This window comes from Pristiophorus japonicus, unplaced genomic scaffold, assembly GCF_044704955.1.
Source record: "Pristiophorus japonicus isolate sPriJap1 unplaced genomic scaffold, sPriJap1.hap1 HAP1_SCAFFOLD_1816, whole genome shotgun sequence".
NCBI classification, from domain to species: domain Eukaryota; kingdom Metazoa; phylum Chordata; class Chondrichthyes; family Pristiophoridae; genus Pristiophorus; species Pristiophorus japonicus.
Window position 1 is genome coordinate 7,648 of NW_027251501.1, and position 25,162 is coordinate 32,809.

A 25,162-nucleotide genomic window follows, 5' to 3' on the forward strand; every position below is an offset into this window, starting at 1 on the left:
CATCTAACTTCCTCTTGAATATATCCACCGAACTGGCCCCAACAACTCTCTGTGGTAGAGAATTCCACAGGTTCACAATTCTCTGAGTGAAGAAGTTTCTCCTCATCTCGGTCCTAAATGGCTTACCCCTTATCCTTAGACTGTGACCCCTGGTTCTGGACTTCCCCAACATCGGGAACATTCTTCCTGCATCTAACCTGTCCAGTCCTGTCAGCATTTTATATGTTTCTATGAGATCCCCTCTCATCCTTCTAAACTCCAGTGTATAAAGGCCCAGTTGATCCAGTCTCTCCTCATATGTCAGTCCTGCCATCCCGGGAATCAGTCTGGTGAACCTTCGCTGCACTCCCTCAATAGCAAGAACGTCCTTCCTCAGATTAGGAGACCAAAACTGAACACAATATTCCAGGTGAGGCCTCACCAAGGCCCTGTACAACTGCAGTAAGACCTCCCTGCTCCTATACTCAAATCCCCTCGCTATGAAGGCCAACATACCATTTGCCTTCTTCACTGCCTGCTGTACCTGCATGCCAACTTTCAATGACTGATGTACCATGACACCCAGGTCTCGTTGCACCTCCCCTTTTCCTAATCTGCCACCATTCAGATAATATTCTGCCTTCCTGTTTTTGCCCCCAAAGTGGATAACCTCACATTTATCCACATTATACTGCATCTGCCATGCATTTGCCCACTCACCTAACCTGTCCAAGTCACCCTGCAGCCTCTTAGCATCCTCCTCACAGCTCACACCGCCACCCAGCTTAGTGTCATCTGCAAACTTGGAGATATTACACTCAATTCCTTCATCTAAATCATTGATGTATATTGTAAAGAGCTGGGGTCCCAGCACTGAGCCCTGCGGCACTCCACTAGTCACTGCCTGCCATTCTGAAAAGGACCCGTTTATCCCGACTCTCTGTTTCCTGTCTGCCAACCAGTTCTCTATCCACGTCAGTACATTACCCCCAATACCATGTGCTTTAATTTTGCACACCAATCTCTTGTGTGGGACCTTGTCAAAAGCCTTTTGAAAGTCCAAATACACCACATCCACTGGTTCTCCCTTGTCCACTCTACTAGTTACATCCTCAAAAAATTCCAGAATATTCGTTAAGCATGATTTCCCTTTCATAAATCCATGCTGACTTGGACCGATCCTGTCACTGCTTTCCAAATGCGCTGCTATTTATCCTTAATAATTGATTCCAACATTTTCCCCACTACTGATGTCAGACTAACCGGTCTATAATTACCCGCTTTCTCTCTCCCTCCTTTTTTAAAAAGTGGTGTTACATTAGCTACCCTCCAGTCCATAGGAACTGATCCAGAGTCGATAGACTGTTGGAAAATGATCACCAATGAGAGAGAGGGGGAGTGTGGGAATAGAGAGAGCGAGAGAGAGAGTGTGGGAATGGAGAGAGAGAGAGTGTGTGTGGGGAAGCAGTTAGACAGTGAGGGCTGCCTGACCCGCTGAGAGTTCTAGCATTTTTTGTTTTATTCCAGATTCCAGCATATGCAGTATTTTGCTTTTGTTGTACAGAGTGAAGGTACTGCCCCTCCGACAGTGCGGCACTCCCTCAGTACTGCCCCTCCGACAGTGCGGCACTCCCTCAGTACTGCCCCTCCGACAGTGCGGCACTCCCTCAGTACCGCCCCTCCGACAGTGCGGCACTCCCTCAGTACTGCCCCTCCGACAGTGCGGCACTCCCTCAGTACCGCCCCTCCGACAGTGCGGCACTCCCTCAGTACTGCCCCTCCGACAGTGCGGCACTCCCTCAGTACCGCCCCTCCGACAGTGCGGCACTCCCTCATACTGCCCCTCCGACTGTGCGGGACTCCCTCAGTACTGCCCCTCCGACAGTGCGGCGCTCCCTCAGTACTGCCCCTCCGACAGTGCGGCACTCCCTCAGTACTGCCCCTCCGACAGTGCGGCGCTCCCTCAGTACTGCCCCTCCGTCAGTGCGGCACTCCCTCAGTACTGCCCCTCCGACAGTGCGGCGCTCCCTCAGTACTGCCCCTCCGACAGTGCGGCGCTCCCTCAGTACTGCCCCTCCGACAGTGCGGCGCTCCCTCAGTACCGCCCCTCCCTCAGTACTGCCCCTCCGACAGTGCGGCGCTCCCTCAGTACTGCCCCTCCGACAGTGCTCCCTCAGTACTGCCCCTCCGACAGTGCGGTACTCCCTCAGTGCTGCCCCTCCGACAGTGCGGCGCTCCCTCAGTACCGCCCCTCCCTCAGTACTGCCCCTCCGACAGTGCTCCCTCAGTACTGCCCCTCCGACAGTGCGGCACTCCCTCAGTACTGCCCCTCCGACAGTGCGGCACTCCCTCAGTACCGCCCCTCCGACAGTGCGGCACTCCCTCAGTACTGCCCCTCCGACAGTGCGGCGCTCCCTCAGTACTGCCCCTCCGACAGTGCGGCACTCCCTCAGTACTGCCCCTCCGACAGTGCGGCACTCCCTCAGTACTGCCCCTCCGACAGTGCGGCGCTCCCTCAGTACTGCCCCTCCGACAGTGCGGCGCTCCCTCAGTACACCTCTCTCACTGCGCTGGAGTGAGAGCTGGATTTTGTGTTCGGTTTATAAATGACGTTGACCCTGTTCCTTTCACCCCTCGATCCAGCGTTCCCTCGGCTGTTGATCAGGTATGGCACTGCCCGAGACCCACCAATGGCCCTTTGAGCAGCAGAAGCAGAGGGCAGCGGACATAGTTCACCTCCTGTCCCTCTACACCAACATCCTGGACTCCTATGTGATTGTAAGTCCACGTTGGGAGTGTCCTGGGGCTAAAGTGTCTCTTCGATTTGCGTGTCGGGCTTGAGGCTGCGTCGCGATGTGGCTCGGTGTGTAGAACCAGCTCCTCCTGTTCCTTACATACCTTGGGGCATTGATCGAGAATGTTTAACTTAAGTAAGGTCCTATTGATTTCCCTCTGCACTCCTCCTGTCCTACAGCTAACGTTCTTTCTCCCCCTTCGCTCTCTCTCCTCCTCCGATCCTAGGAATTTTTCAGTGAAAACCTCTGGGAGTTGGTGCCTTGTTCCTGGCGGGAGACCCTGTCCGATTTAAAGGCCCCACAGTTGTCAATGTTGCTACTGGAGCAAGGACCCTGCGCTGGGTAAGGCATGGTTTCCGGCCTAGTGCTGATGGCAATTACTACTTTCATTTATATAGTGCCTTTAACATCCCGAGGAACGTTAGCAAACAGAGTTTGACACCATTTCGCTGATGAGTTCGATTTGCTGCAGTTCGTAGAAACCCTTTTTTAAATACCTTCTGTGGACTATTCATTCGTATAGATTCGTTCATTTATTGCCCATCCCGAATCGCCCCGTGAGAAGGTGGTGGTGAGCCGCCTTCTTGAACCGCTGCAGTCCGTGTGGTGAAGGTGCTCCCACAGTGCTGTTAGGGAGGGAGTTCCAGGATTGTGACCCAGCGACGATGAAGGAACGGCCGATATATTTCCCAGTCGGGATGGTGTGTGACTGGGAGGGGAACGTGGAGGTGGTGGTGTTCCCATGCACCTGCTGCCCTTGTCCTTCTAGGTGGTAGAGGTCGCGGGTTTGGGAGTTGCCGCGGTGCATGGTGTAGATGGTACACACTGCAGCCACGGTGCGCCGGTGGTGGAGGGAGTGAGTGTTGAAGGTGGTGGAGGGAGTGAGTGTTGAAGGTGGTGGGTAGCGTGGCCCATCGAGCGGCTGCTTTGTCCTGGATGGTGTCGAGCTTCTCGAGTGTTGTTGGAGCTGCAACTCACCCAGGCAAGTGGGGAGTGTTCCATCACACTCCTGACTTGTGGCTTGTAGATGGTGGAGAGGCTTTGGGGAGTCAGGAGGTGAGACACTGACTGCAGAATACCCAGCCTCTGACCCGCTCTTGTGGCCTGTTTGCTGTGGTGTGCTGTTTAAGTAGACACTGTCGACGGTTTGCTGTAAATCCCACCCTGCCTCCACCATTGGCTGGCTCAGTGATGTCGTATGCAACTATTCCAGTAGGTGGCAATAGCACACCACATACACACCACTTTCACACAGGGAGGTATTATTTACATAGAGAATAGGTGCAGGAATAGGCCATTCGGCCCTTCGAGCCTGCACCACCATTCAATAAGATCATGGCTGATCATTCCCTCAGTACCCCATTCCTGCTTTCTCTCCATACCCCCTGATCCCTTTAGCCGTAAGGGCCACATTTAACTCCCTTTTGAATATATCTAACGAACTGGCCTCAACAACTCTCTGCGGTAGAGAATTCCACAGGTTCACAATTCTCTGGGTGAAGAAGTTTCTCCTCATCTCGGTCCTAAATGGCTTACCCCTTATCCTTAGACTGTGACCCCTGGTTCTGGACTTCCCCAACATCGGGAACATTCTTCCTGCATCTAACCTGTTCAATCCCGTCAGAATTTTATATGTTTCTATGAGATCCCCTCTCATCCTTCTAAACTCCAGTGAATACAGGCCCAGTCGATCCAGTCTCTCCTCATATGTCAGTCCTGCCATCCCGGGAATCAGTCTGGTGAACCTTCGCTGCACTCCCTCAATAGCAAGAATGTCCTTCCTCAGATTAGGAGACCAAAACTGTACACAATATTCCAGATGTAGAAGATACGTCTGCAGGGTTATATACATCATACCTTATCGAAGGTCGTGCGTATCGGGAGGCTGAGTGGGAAAATAACGAGACAGAAAACTTATGACATACGGAATACTTGCCTTTATTAGCTGAGGTGTAGAATACAAGAGCAAGGAGGTTAGGCTTGAACTGTATAAAACATTAGTTAGGCCACAGCTGGAGTACTGCGTGCAGTTCTGGACACCGCATTACAGGAAAGATGTGATTGCACTGGAGAGGGTACAGAGGAGATTTACCAGGATGTTGCACTGGAGAGGGTACAGAGGAGATTTACCAGGATGTTGTACTAGAGAGGGTACAGAGGAGATTTACCAGGATGTTGCACGAGAGAGGGTACAGAGGAGATTTACCAGGATGTTGTACTAGAGAGGGTACAGAGGAGATTTACCAGGATGTTGCACGAGAGAGGGTACAGAGGAGATTTACCAGGATGTTGCACTGGAGAGGGTACAGAGGAGATTTACCAGGATGTTGCACGAGAGAGGGTACAGAGGAGATTTACCAGGATGTTGCACTGGAGAGGGTACAGAGGAGATTTACCAAGATGTTGCACTAGAGAGGGTATAGAGGAGATTTACCAGGATGTTGCACTGGAGAGGGTACAGAGGAGATTTACCAAGATGTTGCACTGGAGAGGGTACAGAGGAGATTTACCAGGATGTTGCACTGGAGAGGGTACAGAGGAGATTTACCAGGATGTTGCACTGGAGAGGGTACAGAGGAGATTTACCAGGATGTTGCACTGGAGAGGGTACAGAGGAGATTTACTAGGATGTTGCACTGGAGAGGGTACAGAGGAGATTTACCAGGATGTTGCACTGGAGAGGGTACAGAGGAGATTTAACAGGATGTTGCACTGGAGAGGGTACAGAGGAGATTTACCAGGATGTTGCACTGGAGAGGGTACAGAGGAGATTTACTAGGATGTTGCACTGGAGAGGGTACAGAGGAGATTTACCAGGATGTTGCCTGGACTGGAGAATTTTAGCGATGAGGAAAGATTGGATAGGCTGGGGTTGTTTTCTTTGGAACAGAGGAGGCTGAGGGGAGACCTGATTGAGGGGTATAAAATGATGAGGGGCCTGGATAGAGTGGATAGGACGGACCTGTTTCCCTCGGCAGAGGGGGTCAACAATCAGGGGGCAGAGATTGAAAGTAATTGGGGGGAGGTTTAGAGGGGATTTGAGGGGAAATGTCTTCACCCAGAGGGTGGTGGGGGTCTGGGGGGGAACTCACTGCCTGAAAGGGTGGTAGAGGCAGAGACCCTCACCACATTTGGACGTGCAGCTTGAAGTGCCGTAACCCACAGGGCTACGGACCGAGAGCCGGAAAGTGGGATTAGGCCGGGTGGTCTTGGTCGGCCGGTGTGGACACGATGGGCCGAATGGCCTCCTCCCGTGCTGTAAATCTCTCTGATTGTATAAAACCAGTGACCCGTTCTCTCTCTCTCTCTCTCTGTCTGTCTTCTCTCTCCAGCCGCCAGTCGGTGTGGCCACTCTCACTGCTGGCTTACAGGGCGGCAGCTCACGCGCTGGCCTTCCCTCGCCAGCCCCGGGAAGCCTGCTCCCCTCCACCCCACGTCCCATCGGGAGCCGGGCCGGGGGGCCAGGAATTCCGGGCCGACTGCAGCCACAGCCCGAGGATAAGCCGCCTTTTCTGCAAGCACGTCAAGCCGAAGAAACAGCACGAGATTCAGCGGCTGGGCGCAGTAAGGGAACCGTCACATCGCGGGAGGGTCGGTAACCAGAGAGACACGGATCGGAGATTGTTGTACTGTATTTGCCTCGAGGGTTCTTTGCTCAAGAATTTGCGATTAAGAACTAGTTGGTTTATTAGCAAAAGGTTTTAACAATCACACGACACATTACCGGTTCATCCACCAGGCTCACAACCACCTGCCCCGTCGTAGATGCCCCGAACCCAACGGGCCGGGGTTTTATTGAGTCTTGTGAACATCACGTGACTGGCTAAGCCCCTCCCCAACTCAACAGCTCTACAACTATTTTGAACTAAACTTGAAATCAAACGCCCTCTTTTGGTCAGGGCACTTTGAACCCAGAAATTTAGAAATTAACTGCCCCTCCGACAATGCAGCGCTCTTTCAGTACTGTCCTTCTGTTGCCGGGGGGGGGGCGATGATGCACTCCAGTCCCTCCGGCGCCCGCCTCTCGCGGAAGGCCGCGAGCGTACCGGTGGACACCGCGTGCTCCGTCTCCAGGGGACACCCTGGCCCGGATGTAACCGCGGAAGAGAGGCAGGCAGTCGGGGCTGAACGACCCCCTTGACCGCCCGCTGCCTGGACCGGCTGATGGCCCCCTTGGCCGTGCCCAGGAGCAGTCCTACGAGGAGGCCCTCGGACCTACCCGCTCCCCTCCGCACAGGGTGCCCAAAGATCAGGAGCGTGGGACTGAAGTGCAGCCAGAATTTGAGGAGCAGCCCCTTCAGATATTGGAACAGGGGGCTGCAACCTCGCACACTGACCGCTACACGTGGAACACGGACTCCCAACAGTTCTACCTTACAATAATGCTGGGAGATGTTGCACGTGGGAATGTATCTGGGCGATTTATATTGTAACAGGGTTGTGTGGCAGATGCAGGCTGCGCTGAGGGCTATGACTGGTGTAACGGGTCGCGATACGGGAGGCCGAGAGATAAACGCCAACCTGCCCCACAAAATGTTCTTTGAACATGTCTTCCCCGTTCCCCCACAGCTGGTCAAGAAGCTCTGCGACTCCACGGGGTGCGAGCGTGTGGTGGACATTGGATCTGGGCAGGTACGGTAGGCCACACACCGAGCGAGCGCCCCGGGGGGCTGTACATAACCCTCTCTCACTCCTCTGTGGGGGGGGGGGGGGGGGGGAACAGAGGGGGCGTTACTCTCCCATCATGTGCACCTCCCACATCCCTTTCTGTTGTGTGTATCCTGCATAAACGACCAATTCCCCGTCTCCCGCCCCCCGAACTCTCTCCCCCCTCCCCATTCTCCCAAACACTGTCCCCGACCCCCCCTCAACTCTGCCCCCCCCCCAAAACTTGGCTCCCTAACGCCCCCCTCCCCTCAACTCCTTGTCCCCTGCCTCGCTCCCCAAACCCTGACCGTATGACCCCCACTCCCTGACCCCCACTCCCTGACCCTATGACCCCCACTCCCGGACACCATGACCCCCACTCCCTGACCCTATGACCCCCACTCCCAGACACCATGACCCCCCACTCCCTGACCCTATGACCCCCACTCCCTGACCCTATGACCCCCACTCCCGGACACCATGACCCCCACTCCCTGACCCTATGACCCCCACTCCCGGACACCATGAACCCCCACTCCCTGACCCTATGACCCTCACTCCCGGACACCATGACCCCCCCCACTCCCTGACCCTATGATCCCCCCCACTCCCTGACCCTATGACCCCCACTCCCGGACCCTATGACCCCCACTCCCTGACCCTATGACCCCCACTCCTGGACACCATGACCCGCACTCCCTGACACCATGACCCCCACTCCCGGACACCATGACCCCCCCCACTCCCTGACCCTATGACCCCCACTCCCTGACCCTATGACCCCCACTCCCTGACCCTATGACCCGCACTCCCTGACCCTATGACCCCCACTCCCTGACCCTATGACCCCCACTCCCGGACACCATGACCCCCACTCCCGGACACCATGACCCCCCAGCTCCCTGCCGCCACGCTTGTGTCGTCATTTATCACTGTTCAATGAATATGTCAACGTTTCCCGTTCGGTTTTGCTCGGTCGTTGTCACGGTGCAGTGTGTTCGGGGCTGAGGCCGAGGGGAGATCAGGGGGGCACTGATACAGCAGGACAGGCAGCCGAGCCTCAGCGTCTGGGTGACCGAGGGGGAAAGACAAGAATTAGGAGCAGGAGTCGGCCATTCGGCCCCTCGAGCCTGCTCCGCCATTCAATGAGATCACGGCTGATCTTCCACCTCAACTCCACTTTCCCCCCCGATCCCTCGATTCCCCTCGATATCCAACAATCTCTCGATCTCAGCCTTGAATATACTCAACGACTGAGCCTCCACAGCCCTCGGGGGGCAGAGAATTCCAAAGATTCACCCCCCTCTGAGTGAAGAAATTCCTCCTCATCTCAGTCCTCAATGGCCGAGCCCTTATCCTGAGACTGTGTGACCCCCTGGTTCTAGACTCCCCAGCCCGGGGAGAAACACCCTCCCTGCATCTACCCTGTCAATCCCTGTAAGAATTTTCTAGGGAACAATCAGCCTCGGTTCCCACTTCCAGTCACTGGCCTCCAGCTGGACCAACTGGAAGGTAGGCCCCATCGGTGAGGCCTTCCATATTCGAATAGTCATCCATCAATCACTGACTAAGCTAGCTCTGGAGGTGGGCAGCCAGCCCTCACCGAGCTATGTTCCCCCGCCCCCCCAGCGAAGGTCGGGGTCATTGGGGAGAGACAGGATCTATCGAAGGGCCGCGCTCCGTCTCACCCGGCTGTTCTTCTCCTGCAGGGTCACCTGTCTCGCTACCTGGCGTTCGGGCACGGGCTATGCCTGACCGGGGTGGAGGCGGGCACCCAGCTGGTGGCCACCGCACGCAGCTTTGACCGACAGCTGCTGCTCGCCCTGCACAAGGACGCGGCCAGGAGACGCAAGGTGTGGGGGGGGGGGGGTGTGAGCCGGGAACCCGGGCTGGGGCCGGGGGGGGGGGGAGGAAGGGAGGGAGAGTGGGGAGGGAGGGAGAGTGAGGGCCAGGAGGGATGGAGGAGACCAGGAGGAAGGGAGGGATGGAGGGGGCTGGTAGGGAGGGGGCTGGGAGGGAGGGAGTCGTTCGGGTGGGATGGGGGAGGGAGAAGGGGTCCAGGAGGGATGGAGGGAGTCGCGAGGGAGGAGGAGGGGTGTAGGGAGGGAAGGGGGGGGTCCAGGAGGGATGGAGGGAGTTGCGAGGGAGGAGGGGAGTCGGGAGGGATGGAGGGAGTCGCGAGGGAGGAGGGATGGAGGGAGTCGCGAGGGGGTGATGGAGGGAGGAGGGGAGTCGGGAGGGATTTGGGAGGGAAGGGGGGGTCCAGGAGGGAAGGGGGGATGGAGGGAGTCGGGAGGGATGGAGGTGGGGGGTAGGGAGGGAAGGGGGGATCCAGGAGGGAGGGGGGATGGAGGTGGGGGGGTCCAGGAGGGAGGGTGGGATGGAGGGAGTCGGGAGGGATTTGGGAGGGGTCCAGGAGGGAGGGGGGGAGGGAGGGATAGGGGGGTCCAGGAGGGAGGGTGTGATGGAGGGAGTCGGGAGGGATGGAGGTGAGGGGTAGGGAGGGATTTGGGAGGGATGGGGGGGTCCAGGAGGGAGGGTGGGATGGAGGAAGTCGGGAGGGAAGGGGGGGTCCAGGAGGGAGGGGGGATGGAGGGGTCCAGGAGGGAGGGATGGAGGGAGTCGGGAGGGAAGGGGGGGTCCAGGAGGGAGGGGGGATGGAGGGGTCCAGGAGGGAGGGATGGAGGGAGTCGGGAGGGAAGGGGGGGTCCAGGAGGGAGGGGGGATGGAGGGAGTCGGGAGGGATGGAGGGGTCCAGGAGGGAGGGTGGGATGGAGGGAGTCGGGAGGGATGGAGGTGGGGGGTAGGGAGGGATTTGGGAGGGAAGGGGGGGTCCAGGAGGGAGGGGGGGATGGAGGTGGGGGGAGGGAGGAATTTGGGAGGGATGGGGGGGGTCCAGGAGGGAGGGGGGGATGGAGGTGAGGGATGGGGGGGGGGGTCCAGGAGGGAGGGTGGGATGGAGGAAGTCGGGAGGGAAGGGGGGGTCCAGGAGGGAGGGGGGATGGAGGGAGTCGGGAGGGATGGAGGGGTCCAGGAGGGAGGGAGGGAAGGGGGGGTCCAGGAGGGAGGGAAGGGGGGTTCCAGGAGGGAGGGGGGATGGCGGGGTCCAGGAGGGAGGGTGGGATGGAGGAAGTCGGGAGGGAAGGGGTGGTCCAGGAGGGAGGGGGGATGGAGGGAGGGATGGAGGGAGTCGGGAGGGAAGGGGGGGTCCAGGATGGAGGGAGTCGGGAGGGAAGGGGGGGTCCAGGAGGGAGGGGGGGATGGAGGGGTCCAGGAGGGAGGGAAGGGGGGGTCCAGGAGGGAGGGAAGGGGGGGTCCAGGAGGGAGGGGGGATGGAGGGGTCCAGGAGGGAGGGTGGGATGGAGGGGTCCAGGAGGGAGGGTGGGATGGAGGAAGTCGGGAGGGAAGGGGGGGTCCAGGAGGGAGGGGGGAGGGAGGGGGGATGGAGGGGTCCAGGAGGGAGGGATGGAGGGAGTCGGGAGGGAAGGGGGGTCCAGGAGGGAGGGGGGGATGGAGGGAGTCGGGAGGGATGGAGGGGTCCAGGAGGGAGGGGGGGATGGAGGGAGTCGGGGTAAATGGTGCGTGTGTCCCAGTGGGAATGTGACTGTGACGTTTTGTTGTGTACAGACCGCGGATGGCCAGGAGGCCTGGGGCCCGGAGCCCGCCCGGATCCTGCTCCCGAGACATGTCGTGGGCCGCGTGGACCCCGGGGCGACCTGGCAAGACTTGGTGCGACTCCTGGAGCCGGAGGAGGGCAGCCCGGAGCGGGAGGGGTGGGGGTGGTGCCAGCCCTTCGTCCTGACGGGCCTCCACGCCTGCGGCGACCTGGGACCGGCCGCCCTCCGCCTCTTTGCCCACTGCCCCAGCGCCCGGGGAATCACCGCCGTCTCCTGCTGCTACATGAAAGCCTCGGCCTCCTCCTCGTCCTGCAGCGGGCCCGCGGACAGTGGCTACCCCATGAGCGCCTGGGTCCGTGCGCTGCCCGGACACGCACTGCCCTACAAGCTGCGGGAGACCGCCTGCCACGCGATCGAGGACTACGCCGGCCGGCTGAGGGTCCAGCACACGGGGCTGAGGGTCCACTGCTACCGAGCGGTGCTGGAGACCATCGTCCGGCGCCTCCGGCCTTCCGTCCGCCGGCCCGCCCTGCAGCTGGCCAGAAACGCCCACCTGCTCCCGTTTGACGAGTAAGGAACGGCAAGCTCCGCGGGGGTCCTCGCCGCGGTTTTAACGGCCGTCCGCCACCCCGCTTCGCAACACCGCCGGGTAACCGGTGCCGCGCTGGGAGAGGTTAGGGCAGCTCGGTGGGTTGTAAGGAGGACCGAGACAGAGAGAGGCGGAGAGGTTTAGGGAGGGAGTTCCAGAGCTTGGGGCCCAGGCAGCTGAAGGCACGGCCACCGATGGTGGAGCGATGGAAATGGGGGGATGGGCAAGAGGGCAGAATTGGAGGAGCTCGGAGGGGTGTAGGGGCTGGAGGAGGTTACAGAGATAGGGAGGGGTGTAGGGGCTGGAGGAGGTTACAGAGATAGGGAGGGGTGTAGGGGCTGGAGGGGTTACAGAGATAGGGAGGGGTGTAGGGGCTGGAGGAGGTTACAGAGATAGGGAGGGGTGTCGGGGCTGGAGGAGGTTACAGAGATAGGGAGGGGTGTAGGGCTGGAGGGGGGTTACAGAGATAGGGAGGGGTATAGAGGCTGGAGGGGGGTTACAGAGATAAGGAGGGGTGTAGGGGCTGGAGGGGGTTACAGAGATAGGGAGGGGTATAGAGGCTGGAGGGGGGTTACAGAGATAGGGAGGGGCTGGAGGGGGTTACAGAGATAGGGAGGGGTGTAGAGGCTGGAGGGGGGTTACAGGGATAGAGAGGGGTGTGGGGACTGGAGTGGGTTACAAGGATAGGGAGGAGGTTACAGGGATAGGGAGGGGTGTGGGGACTGGAGGGGGTTACAGAGATGGGGAGGGGTGTGGGGACTGGAGGGGGTTACAAGGATAGGGAGGGGTGTAGGGACTGGAGGGGGTTACAGAGATGGGGAGGGGTGTGGGGACTGGAGGGGGTTACAGAGATAGGGAGGGGTGTGGGGACTGAAGGGGGTTACAGAGATAGGGAGGCGTGTGGGGACTGGAGGGGGTTACAAGGATAGGGAGGGGGTTACAGAGATAGGGAGGGGTGTGGGGACTGGAGGGGGTTACAAGGTTAGGGAGGGGTTACAGGGATAGGGAGGGGTGTGTGGACTGGAGGGGGTTACAGGGATAGGGAGGGGGTTACAGGGATAGGGAGGGGGTTACAGGGATAGGGAGGGGGTTACAGGGATAGGGAGGGGTTACAGGGATAGGGTTACAGGGATCGGGAGGGGTTACAGGGATAGGGAGGGGTGTGGGGACTGGAGGGGGTTACAGGGATAGGGAGGGGTGTGGGGACTGGAGAGGTTACAGGGATAGGGACGGGTGTGGGGACTGGAGGGGTTACAGGGATAGGGAGGGGTGTGGGGACTGGAGGGGGTTACAGGGATAGGGAGGGGTGTGGGGACTGGAGGGTGTTACAGAGATAGGGAGGGGTGTGGGGACTGGAGGGGGTTACAGAGATAGGGAGGGGTGTGGGGACTGGAGGGGGTTACAAGGATAGGGAGGAGGTTACAGGGATAGAGAGCGGTGTGGGGACTGGAGGGGGTTACAAGGATAGGGAGGGGTGTGGGGACTGGAGGGGGTTACAAGGATAGGGAGGAGGTTACAGGGATAGAGAGGGGTGTGGGGACTGGAGTGGGTTACAAGGATAGGGAGGAGGTTACAGGGATAGGGAGGAGTGTGGGGACTGGAGGGGGTTACAAGGATAGGGAGGGGTGTATGGGCTGGAGGAGGTTACAGAGATAGGGAGGGGTTTAGGGGCTGGAGGGGGGTTACAGAGATAAGGAGGGGTGTAGGGGCTGGAGGGGGTTACAGAGATAGGGAGGGGTGTAGAGGCTGGAGGGGGGTTACAGAGATAGGGAGGAGTGTAGGGGCTGGAGGGGGTTACATAGATAGGTAGGGGCTGGAGGGGGTTACAGAGATAGGGAGGGGTATAGAGGCTGGAGGGGGGTTACAGAGATAGGGAGGGGTATAGAGGCTGGAGGGGGGTTACAGAGATAGGGAGGGGTGTAGATGCTGGAGGGGGGTTACAGAGATAAGGAGGGGTGTGGGGACTGGAGGGGGTTACAAGGATAGGGAGGAGGTTACAGGGATAGGGAGGGGTGTGGGGACTGGAGGGGGTTACAGAGATGGGGAGGGGTGTGGGGACTGGAGGGGGTTACAAGGATAGGGAGGGGTGTAGGGACTGGAGGGGGTTACAGAGATGGGGAGGGGTGTGGGGACTGGAGGGGGTTACAGAGATAGGGAGGGGTGTGGGGACTGAAGGGGGTTACAGAGATAGGGAGGCGTGTGGGGACTGGAGGGGGTTACAAGGATAGGGAGGGGGTTACAGAGATAGGGAGGGGTGTGGGGACTGGAGGGGGTTACAAGGTTAGGGAGGGGTTACAGGGATAGGGAGGGGGTTACAGGGATAGGGAGGGGTTACAGGGATAGGGTTACAGGGATCGGGAGGGGTTACAGGGATAGGGAGGGGTGTGGGGACTGGAGGGGGTTACAGGGATAGGGAGGGGGTTACAGGGATAGGGAGGGGTGTGGGGACTGGAGAGGTTACAGGGATAGGGACGGGTGTGGGGACTGGAGGGGTTACAGGGATAGGGAGGGGTGTGGGGACTGGAGGGGGTTACAGGGATAGGGAGGGGTGTGGGGACTGGAGGGGGTTACAGAGATAGGGAGGGGTGTGGGGACTGGAGGGGGTTACAAGGATAGGGAGGGGTGTGGGGACTGGAGGGGGTTACAAGGATAGGGAGGAGGTTACAGGGATAGAGAGGGGTGTGGGGACTGGAGTGGGTTACAAGGATAGGGAGGAGGTTACAGGGATAGGGAGGAGTGTGGGGACTGGAGGGGGTTACAAGGATAGGGAGGGGTGTAGGGACTGGAGGGCGTTACAGAGATAGGGAGGGGTGTGGGGACTGGAGGGGGTTACAGAGATGGGGAGGGGTGTGGGGACTGGAGGGGGTTACAAGGATAGGGAGGGGTGTAGGGACTGGAGGGCGTTACAGAGATAGGGAGGGGTGTGGGGACTGGAGGGGGTTACAGAGATAGGGAGGGGTGTGGGGACTGGAGGAGGTTACAAGGATAGGGAGGAGGTTACAGGGATAGAGAGGGGTGTGGGGAATGGAGGGGGTTACAAGGATAGGGAGGGGTGTAGGGACTGGAGGGCGTTACAGAGATAGGGAGGGGTGTGGGGACTGGAGGGGGTTACAGAGATAGGGAGGGGTGTGGGGACTGGAGGGGGTTACAAGGATAGGGAGGAGGTTACAGGGATAGAGAGGGGTGTGGGGACTGGAGTGGGTTACAAGGATAGGGAGGAGGTTACAGGGATAGGGAGGGGTGTGGGACTGGAGGGGGTTACAGAGATGGGGAGGGGTGTGGGGACTGGAGGGGGTTACAAGGCTAGGGAGGGGTGTAGGGACTGGAGGGCGTTACAGAGATAGGGAGGGGTGTGGGGACTGGAGGGGGTTACAGAGATAGGGAGGGGTGTGGGGACTGGAGGGGGTTACAGAGATAGGGAGGGGTGTAGGGGCTGGAGGGGGTTACAGAGATAGGGAGGGGTGTGGGGACTGGAGGGGGTTACAAGGATAGGGAGGAGGTTACAGGGATAGAGAGGGGTGTGGGGACTGGAGGGTGTTACAAGGATAGGGAGGAGGTTACAGGGATAGGGAGGGGTGTGGGGACTGGAGGGGGTTACAGAGATGGGGAGGGGTGTGGGGACTGGAGGGGGTTACAAGGCTAGGGAGGGGTGTAGGGACTGGAGGGCGTTACAGGGATAGGGAGGGGGTTACAGGGATAGGGAGGGGGTTACAGGGATAGGGAGGGCGTTACAGGGATAGGGAGGGGTTACAGGGATAGGGAGGGGTGTGGGGACTGGAGGGGGTTACAGGGATAGGGAGGGGGTTACAGGGATAGGGAGGGGTTACAGGGATAGGGAGGGGTTACAGGGATAGGGAGGGGTTACAGGGATAGGGAGGGGTGTGGGGACTGGAGGGGTTACAGGGATAGGGAGAGGGTTACAGGGATAGGGAGGGGTTACAGGGATAGGGAGGGGTTACAGGGATAGGGAGGGGTGTGGGGACTGGAGGGGTTACAGGGATAGGGAGGGGATTACAGGGATAGGGAGGGGTTACAGGGATAGGGAGGGGTTACAGGGATAGGGAGGGGTGTGGGGACTGGAGGGGGTTACAGGGATAGGGAGGGGTTACAGGGATAGGGAGGGGGTTACAGGGATAGGGAGGGGTGTGGGGACTGGAGGGGTTACAGGGATAGGGAGGGGGTTACAGGGATAGGGAGGGGTTACAGGGATAGGGAGGGGGTTACAGGGATAGGGAGGGGGTTACAGGGATAGGGAGGGGGTTACAGGGATAGGGAGGGGTGTGGGGACTGGAGGGGTTACAGGGATAGGGAGGGGTTACAGGGATAGGGAGGGGTTACAGGGATAGGGAGGGGTTACAGGGATAGGGAGGGGTTACAGGGATAGGGCGGGGTTACAGGGATAGGGAGGGGTGTGGGGACTGGAGGGGTTACAGGGATAGGGAGGGGTTACAGGGATAGGGAGGGGTGTGGGGACTGGAGGGGTTACAGGGATAGGGAGGGGTTACAGGGATAGGGAGGGGTTACAGGGATAGGGAGGGGTTACAGGGATAGGGAGGGGTTACAGGGATAGGGAGGGGGTTACAGGGATAGGGAGGGGTGTGGGGACTGGAGGGGTTACAGGGATAGGGAGGGGTTACAGGGATAGGGAGGGGGTTACAGGGATAGGGAGGGGTGTGGGGACTGGAGGGGTTACAGGGATAGGGAGGGGGTTACAGGGATAGGGAGGGGGTTACAGGGATAGGGAGGGGTGTGGGGACTGGAGGGGGTTACAGGGATAGGGAGGGGGTTACAGGGATAGGGAGGGGTTACAGGGATAGGGAGGGGTTACAGGGATAGGGAGGGGTTACAGGGATAGGGAGGGGGTTACAGGGATAGGGAGGGGGTTACAGGGATAGGGAGGGGGTTACAGGGATAGGGAGGGGGTTACAGGGATAGGGAGGGGGTTACAGGGATAGGGAGGGGGTTACAGGGATAGGGAGGGGTTACAGGGATAGGGAGGGGTGTGGGGACTGGAGGGGTTACAGGGATAGGGAGGGGTTACAGGGATAGGGAGGGGTTACAGGGATAGGGAGGGGTTACAGGGATAGGGAGGGGGTTACAGGGATAGGGAGGGGTTACAGGGATAGGGAGGGGTTACAGGGATAGGGAGGGGTTACAGGGATAGGGAGGGGTGTGGGGACTGGAGGGGTTACAGGGATAGGGAGGGGTTACAGGGATAGGGAGGGGTTACAGGGATAGGGAGGGGGTTACAGGGATAGGGAGGGGGTTACAGGGATAGGGAGGGGGTTACTGGGATAGGGAGGGGTTACAGGGATAGGGAGGGGTTACTGGGATAGGGAGGGGTGTGGGGACTGGAGGGGTTACAGGGATAGGGAGGGGTTACAGGGATAGGGAGGGGTGGGGACTGGAGGGGTTACAGGGATAGGGAGGGGTTACAGGGATAGGGAGGGGTTACAGGGATAGGGAGGGGTTACAGGGATAGGGAGGGGTTACTGGAATAGGGAGGGGTGTGGGGACTGGAGGGGTTACAGGGATAGGGAGGGGGTTACAGGGATAGAGAGGGGTGTGGGGACTGGAGGGGTTACAGGGATAGGGAGGGGGTTACAGGGATAGGGAGGGGTTACAGGGATAGGGAGGGGGTTACAGGGATAGGGAGGGGGTTACAGGGATAGGGAGGGGTTACAGGGATAGGGAGGGGTTACAGGGATAGGGAGGGGTTACAGGGATAGGGAGGGGTGTGGGGACTGGAGGGGTTACAGGGATAGGGAGGGGTTACAGGGATAGGGAGGGGGTTACAGGGATAGGGAGGGGTTACAGGGATAGGGAGGGGTTACAGGGATAGGGAGGGGTTACAGGGATAGGGAGGGGGTTACAGGGATCGGGAGGGGTTACAGGGATCGGGAGGGGTTACAGGGATAGGGAGGGGTGTGGGGACTGGAGGGGTTACAGGGATAGGGAGGGGTGTGGGGACTGGAGGGGTTACAGGGATAGGGAGGGGTTACAGGGATAGGGAGGGGTTACAGGGATAGGGAGGGGGTTACAGGGATAGGGAGGGGTTACAGGGATAGGGAGGGGGTTACAGGGATCGGGAGGGGTTACAGGGATAGGGAGGGGTGTGGGGACTGGAGGGGTTACAGGGATAGGGAGGGGTGTGGGGACTGGAGGGGTTACAGGGATAGGGAGAGGTGTGGGGACTGGAGGGGTTACAGGGATAGGGAGGGTGTGGGGACTGGAGGGGTTACAGGGATAGGGAGGGGTTACAGGGATAGGGAGGGGTTACAGGGATAGGGAGGGGTTACAGGGATAGGGAGGGGTTACAGGGATAGGGAGGGGTGTGGGGACTGGAGGGGTTACAGGGATAGGGAGGGGTGTGGGGACTGGAGGGGTTACAGGGATAGGGAGGGGTGTGGGGACTGGAGGGGTTACAGGGATAGGGAGGGGTGTGGGGACTGGAGGGGTTACAGGGATAGGGAGGGGTGTGGGGACTGGAGGGGTTACAGGGATAGGGAGGGGTGTGGGGACTGGAGGGGTTACAGGGATAGGGAGGGTGTGGGGACTGGAGGGGTTACAGGGATAGGGAGGGGTTACAGGGATAGGGAGGGGTTACAGGGATAGGGAGGGGTTACAGGGATAGGGAGGGTGTGGGGCCGGTGTAGGTCAGTGAGTACAGGAGGCGATGGTGAACGATATGAAAGGTTGTGTGTGTGTCGGGTGTTACTCACTAACCCTCAGCACAAGGCAGGCTCACGCTCGAGGAATTGTCGACACATCTGATTGAGGACTTTGCATGTTCCTGTTAATCTGTGTGGTCGTGCTGTGCTCTGGAAGTCCTGCTCAGGCCCTTCCCGGCTCCGCAGCGGGAGAAACCGGTGTGCCCCAAAAATAAATGCGCGGGTTCGTCGGTCCGTTGCCGGCGGTAACGCCTCCCCCGTTTTGTCTCCACAGCTATGCCCGCGCTGGCCTGCGCCGGCTGGGTTTGGACCCCGAGACCCGGTGGGACACTGCTCTGGTGCAGTCGATGCTGGGACAGGAGGGGAAGGTCATTGCCTACTTCTGCCTCAATCTGCTGCTGGCCCCGGCCATCGAGACCCTCATCCTCCTCGACCGTCTCATCTACCTGCAGGAACAAGGTGGGAAGGGAAGGGGAGGGGATCCAGTGACTGGGGGGGGGCAGAGTACAGAGGCCGCTGGCTTCTTGGGGCAGAGGAACAAAGGGATCCGGTGTACAGATACATAGATCACTAAAAGGAGCAAAGCCATAAATACAAGCAAACAAAACACTAGGGGTCATTAACTTGTGTCAAACCTCAGTTAGACCACACTTGCAGCTCTGCGCACAGTTCTGGTCTCCATATACCTGGGTTAGACCACACTTGGAGCACCGTGCACAGTTCTGGTCTCCATATACCTGGGTTAGACCACACTTGGAGCACCGTGCACAGTTCTGGTCTCCATATACCTGGGTTAGACCACACTGGGAGCACCGTGCACAGTTCTGGTCTCCATATACCTGGGTTAGACCACACTTGGAGCACCGTGCACAGTTCTGGTCTCCATATACCTGGGTTAGACCACACTGGGAGCACCGTGCACAGTTCTGGTCTCCATATACCTGGGTTAGACCACACTTGGAGCACCGTGCACAGTTCTGGTCTCCATATACCTGGGTTAGACCGCACTTGGAGCACCGTGCACAGTTCTGGTCTCCGTATACCTGGGTTAGACCACACTTGGAGCACCGTGCACAGTTCTGGTCTCCATATACCTGGGTTAGACCACACTTGGAGCACTGTGCACAGTTCTGGTCTCCATATACCTGGGTTAGACCACACTTGGAGCACCGTGCACAGTTCTGGTCTCCATATACCTGGGTTAGACCACACTTGGAGCACCGTGCACAGTTCTGGTCTCCATATACCTGGGTTAGACCACACTTGGAGCACCGTGCACAGTTCTGGTCTCCATATACCTGGGTTAGACCACACTTGGAGCACCGTGCACAGTTCTGGTCTCCATATACCTGGGTTAGACCACACTTGGAGCACCGTGCACAGTTCTGGTCTCTATATACCTGGGTTAGACCACACTTGGAGCACTGTGCACAGTTCTGGTCTCTATATACCTGGGTTAGACCACACTTGGAGCACTGTGCACAGTTCTGGTCTCCATATACCTGGGTTAGACCACACTTGGAGCACTGTGCACAGTTCTGGTCTCCATATACCTGGGTTGGAGCACTGTGCACAGTTCTGGTCTCCTTATACCTGGGTTAGACCACACTGGGAGCACTGTGCACAGTTCTGGTCTCCATATACCTGGGTTAGACCACACTTGGAGCACCGTGCACAGTTCTGGTCTCCATATACCTGGGTTAGACCACACTTGGAGCACCGTGCACAGTTCTGGTCTCCATATACCTGGGTTAGACCACACTGGGAGCACTGTGCACAGTTCTGGTCTCCATATACCTGGGTTAGACCACACTTGGAGCACTGTGCACAGTTCTGGTCTCCATATACCTGGGTTGGAGCACTGTGCACAGTTCTGGTCTCCTTATACCTGGGTTAGACCACACTGGGAGCACTGTGCACAGTTCTGGTCTCCATATACCTGGGTTGGAGCACTGTGCACAGTTCTGGTCTCCTTATACCTGGGTTAGACCACACTGGGAGCACTGTGCACAGTTCTGGTCTCCATATACCTGGGTTAGACCACACTTGGAGCACCGTGCACAGTTCTGGTCTCCATATACCTGGGTTAGACCACACTTGGAGCACCGTGCACAGTTCTGGTCTCCATATACCTGGGTTAGACCACACTTGGAGCACTGTGCACAGTTCTGGTCTCCATATACCTGGGTTAGACCACACTTGGAGCACTGTGCACAGTTCTGGTCTCCATATACCTGGGTTGGAGCACTGTGCACAGTTCTGGTCTCCTTATACCTGGGTTAGACCACACTGGGAGCACTGTGCACAGTTCTGGTCTCCATATACCTGGGTTAGACCACACTGGGAGCACTGTGCACAGTTCTGGTCTCCATATACCTGGGTTAGACCACACTTGGAGCACCGTGCACAGTTCTGGTCTCCATATACCTGGGTTAGACCACACTTGGAGCACCGTGCACAGTTCTGGTCTCCATATACCTGGGTTAGACCACACTGGGAGCACTGTGCACAGTTCTGGTCTCCATATTATAAGAAGGATATAGAGGCACTGGAGAGGGTGCGGAGAAGAATGAGACCAGCTCTGAGAGCTTCTACCCTTCAGGGAAGACTGAACGGGACGGGGCTCTTTGCTCGAGAACAGAGCAGGCTGAGGGATGAGCTGATGGAGCTGTTTAAGAAAGTGGTCGACAGGGGAGACGTAGAGAGTGTTCCCCCTTGTGGGGGAGACCAGAACCAGGGGCCATCAATATCAGACAGTCACTGATAAACCCAACGGGGAATTCAGGAGAAACTTCTTTACCCAGAGAGCGGTGAGAATGTGGAACTCGCTGCCATAGGGAGAGGTTGAGGCGAATAGTGTCGAGGCATTTAAGGGGAAGTTGGATAAACACATGGGGGAGAGGGGAATAGAGGGATATGGTGATGGGGTGAGATGGAGAGGGCTGGTGTGGAACGTAAACCCCGGCACGGAGCGATGGGCCGAATGGTCTGTGTCTGTGCTGTACGGTCCGTGTGCGAAATATTGCTGCTGACGTTTTCGGACAGGGTGTGAAAGCCAGCCCGGGGTAGTGCTGGGACATGCTGTTCCGTAGTGCCGCTGTTGAGGGAGGCTGGCTCTCCCCAGGACATCTGGCACAGAGACCCATTCACTCCCTCTGCCCTATTGACCCACAATCGCCAAGGTTCACTTCCCATTCCCATTCAGCCCCTCCAGCCTGTTACACAGGAACAGGAGGAGGCCCATTCAGCCCCTCGAGCCTGTTACACAGGAACAGGAGGAGGCCCATTCAGCCCCTCGAGCCTGTTACACAGGAACAGGAGGAGGCCCTTTCAGCCCCTCGAGCCTGTTACACAGGAACAGGAGGAGGCCCATTCAACCCCTCGAGCCTGTTTCACAGGAACAGGAGGAGGCCCATTCAGCCCCTCGAGCCTGTTACACAGGAACAGGAGGAGGCCCATTCAGCCACTCAAGCCTGTTACACAGGAACAGGAGGAGGCCCATTCAGCCCCTCGAGCCTGTTACACAGGAACAGGAGGAGGCCCATTCAGCCCCTCGAGCCTGTTACACAGGAACAGGAGGAGGACCATTCAGCCCCTCGAGCCTGTTACACAGGAACAGGAGGAGGCCCATTCAGCCCCTCGAGCCTGTTACACAGGGACAGGAGGAGGCCCATTCAGCCCCTCGAGCCTGTTACACAGGAACAGGAGGAGGCCCATTCAGCCCCTGGAGCCTGTTACACTGGAACAGGAGGAGGCCCATTCAGCCCCTCGAGCCTGTTACACAGGAACAGGAGGAGGCCCATTCAGCCCCTGGAGCCTGTTACACAGGAACAGGAGGAGGCCCATTCAGCCCCTCGAGCCTGTTACACTGGAACAGGAAGAGGCCCATTCAGCCTCCATTTAATGAGATCGGGGCTGATCTGTGACCTAACTCCATCTACCCGCCCTGGTTAACCTTTAATACTCTCACCCGACAAAAAGCTATCAATTTGTGATTTGCAATTGATCCGTGGCCTCAACAGCTTTTTGGGGGAGAGAGTTCCAGATTCTCGCTGCCCTCCCCGACATCGCCCCTGAACGGCCTGGCTCTCAGTTTCAGGTGATGCCCCCTTGTTCTGGACTGAGGAGAGAGCTTCTCTTGATGTATCCTATTGAGTCTTTCCTTTGGAACCGAGGAGGCTGAGGGGAGACCTGATTGAGGTGTATAAAATGATGAGGGGCCTGGATAGAGTGGATAGGACGGACCTGTTTCCCTCGGCAGAGGGGTCAACAACCAGGGGGTCAGAGATTGAAAGTAATTGGGGGGAGGTTTAGAGGGGATTTGAGGGGCGGTGGGGGTCTGGAACTCACGGCCTGAAAGGGTGGTAGAGGCAGAAACCCTCACCACATTGGGATGTGCTCCTGAAGTGCCGTAACCTACAGGGCTACGGACCCGGAGGGGGAAAGTGGGGTTAGGCCGGGTGGCTCCTGGTCGGCCGGCGCGGAAACGATGGGCCGAATGGCCTCCTGTAAATGTCTCGGGTTCTCCGAGTCCTTTGATCATATTAAACCCCACCGTGCCTTTGAATTCCGGCTGCAGGGATCGAGTGCGCGCTGCTGCCATTGTTCGAGCCGCGCTTCAGCCCCAGGAACTTTGTGCTGGTGGGGGCGAAGGCCGGGGGCCGAGTCCGCGACCTCCTCCGCCCAGAAGAGGGCGCTCCCAGCGGCCAGGCCCAGGGGTCTCGGGGCCGTGAGGTTTGACCCGCGGGAAGGAGGGCACGGAGAAGATCCCTCTTCCCCCCCATCGCCGGACGGAGAGCCGATCCCTCCCCCCATCGCCGGACGGAGAGCCGATCCCTCCCCCCATCGCCGGACGGAGAGCCGATCCCTCCCCCCATCGCCGGACGGAGAGCCGATCCCTCCCCCCATCGCCGGACGGAGAGCCGATCCCTCCCCCCATCGCCGGACGGAGAGCCGATCCCTCCCCCCATCGCCGGACGGAGAGCCGATCCCTCCCCCCATCGCCGGACGGAGAGCCGATCCCTCCCCCCATCGCCGGACGGAGAGCCGATCCCTCCCCCCATCGCCGGACGGAGCGCCGATACCGGCTTTGAACCAACACGGCTGCTGCCACCGTGTATAACCGAGACTTTAACCGGACCGGAGACAGTCACACGGCGGGGCTGTGCCTGTATTTACCGATCACAGGGAGGCAGCTTGTTCTGCAAACACTGACACAGACTTCGATAAACAGACTCACCTCCTGACAGCAATGTTCACCATCTGTGGGCGTCCCAGAGAGCCTCACAGGCAATGAAGGACTTATTTCGGAGTGTGCTCACTGTTGTATTGTGGGAAACGCCAATTTGTGCACAGCAAGATCCCACACACAGCGATGTGATAATGACCCGGATCATCTGTTTTAGTGATGTTGGTCGAGGGATAAATATTGGCCCCAGGACACCGGGGAGAACTCCCCCTGCTCTTCTTCCAATAGTGGCCCCGGGATCTTTTACATCCACCCGAGAGGGCAGACGGGGCCTCGGTTTAACGTCTCATCCGAAAGATGGCACCTCCGACAGTGCGGCACTCCCTCAGTACTGCCCCTCCGACAGTGCGGTGCTCCCTCAGTACTGCCCCTCCGACAGTGCGGCACTCCCTCAGTACTGCCCCTCCGACAGTGCGGCACTCCCTCAGTACTGCCCCTCCGACAGTGCGGCACTCCCTCAGTACTGCCCCTCCGACAGTGCGGCGCTCCAACAGTGCGGCACTCCCTCAGTACTGCCCCTCCGACAGTGCAGCGCTCCGACAGTGCGGCACTCCCTCAGTACTGCCCCTCCGACAGTGCGGCGCTCCCTCAGTACCGCCCCTCCGACAGTGCGGCGCTCCCTCAGTACCGCCCCTCCGACAGTGCGGCGCTCCCTCAGTACTGCCCCTCCGACAGTGCGGCACTCCCTCAGTACTGCCCCTCCGACAGTGCGGCGCTCCCTCAGTACTGCCCCTCCGACAGTGCGGCGCTCCCTCAGTACTGCCCCTCCGACAGTGCGGCGCTCCCTCAGTACTGCCCCTCCGACAGTGCGGCGCTCCCTCAGTACTGCCCCTCCGACAGTGCGGCGCTCCCTCAGTACTGCCCCTCCGACAGTGCGGCGCTCCCTCAGTACTGCCCCTCCGACAGTGCGGCGCTCCCTCAGTACCGCCCCTCCGACAGTGCGGCGCTCCCTCAGTACTGCCCCTCCGACAGTGCGGCACTCCCTCAGTACTGCCCCTCCGACAGTGCGGGGCTCCCTCAGTACTGCCCCTCCGACAGTGCGGTGCTCCCTCAGTACCGCCCCTCCGACAGTGCGGCACTCCCTCAGTACTGCCCCTCCGACAGTGCGGCACTCCCTCAGTACTGCCCCTCCGACAGTGCGGCACTCCCTCAGTACTGCCGCTCCGACAGTGCGGCACTCCCTCAGTACTGCCGCTCCGACAGTGCGGCACTCCCTCAGTACCGCCCCTCCGACAGTGCGGCACTCCCTCAGTACTGCCCCTCCGACAGCGAAGGGGTTTGAAAGTACAGGTACACAGAACACCGAAAGCTCGCGAACCGGTACAAGAAAGGCTGATGGAAAGTTGGCCTTCAGCTCGGAGGCTGGAACTCAGGGGGAGGAAGTGATGCCTCAGCTGTACAGATCTCCAGTCCGACCCCACCTGCAGTAACTGCGGCCAGGGCTGGCCCCCACAGCTCGGGGAGGATATGTCTGCCTCGGGGTGGGAGCAGTCAGACTCAGCGGGATGTCGGGTGCTGGAACTGTTCGATGACGTGGCTTGTATTCCCCGGGGGTTGAAGGGGCAGCTCGGATGTGCACCCCCCGGACTGGAGAGGCAACGCATATTGCAGCTACG

The 25,162-nt window shown here is 59.0% G+C and overlaps 1 protein-coding gene across 5 annotated transcripts; it reads left to right on the forward strand.

Annotated features, from left to right (window-relative positions):
* The first annotated feature begins 1,504 nt into the window (after positions 1-1,504).
* On the forward strand, positions 1,505-24,172 carry mettl25b (methyltransferase like 25B). 5 transcript variants are annotated; one of them, XM_070870824.1, is made up of 9 exons: positions 1,505-1,550; positions 2,623-2,757; positions 3,001-3,116; positions 6,107-6,365; positions 7,344-7,406; positions 9,131-9,274; positions 11,049-11,608; positions 18,573-18,757; positions 22,878-24,172. In XM_070870824.1, the coding sequence occupies exons 2-9, from the start codon at positions 2,647-2,649 to the stop codon at positions 23,036-23,038; spliced, it is 1,599 nt and encodes a 532-aa protein (XP_070726925.1). In that variant the 5' UTR covers positions 1,505-1,550; positions 2,623-2,646; the 3' UTR covers positions 23,039-24,172. The 5 variants fall into 5 exon arrangements, with proteins under 5 accessions (XP_070726925.1, XP_070726926.1, XP_070726928.1 ...); XM_070870825.1 differs by having other exon boundaries at positions 6,107-6,338; XM_070870827.1 differs by lacking the exon at positions 9,131-9,274.
* Positions 24,173-25,162: the final 990 nt, after the last annotated feature.

What these genes read in the sequence shown, in the direction of transcription:
- mettl25b (XM_070870824.1), top strand. Translation starts at nt 2,647, where the DNA reads ATGGCACTGCCCGAGACCCACCAATGGCCCTTTGAGCAGCAGAAGCAG. An exon ending in TCCTGGACTCCTATGTGATT is followed by an intron (nt 2,758 to 3,000) that starts GTAAGTCCACGT and finishes CTCCGATCCTAG; the next exon opens with GAATTTTTCAGTGAAAACCT. An exon ending in GAGCAAGGACCCTGCGCTGG is followed by an intron (nt 3,117 to 6,106) that starts GTAAGGCATGGT and finishes TTCTCTCTCCAG; the next exon opens with CCGCCAGTCGGTGTGGCCAC.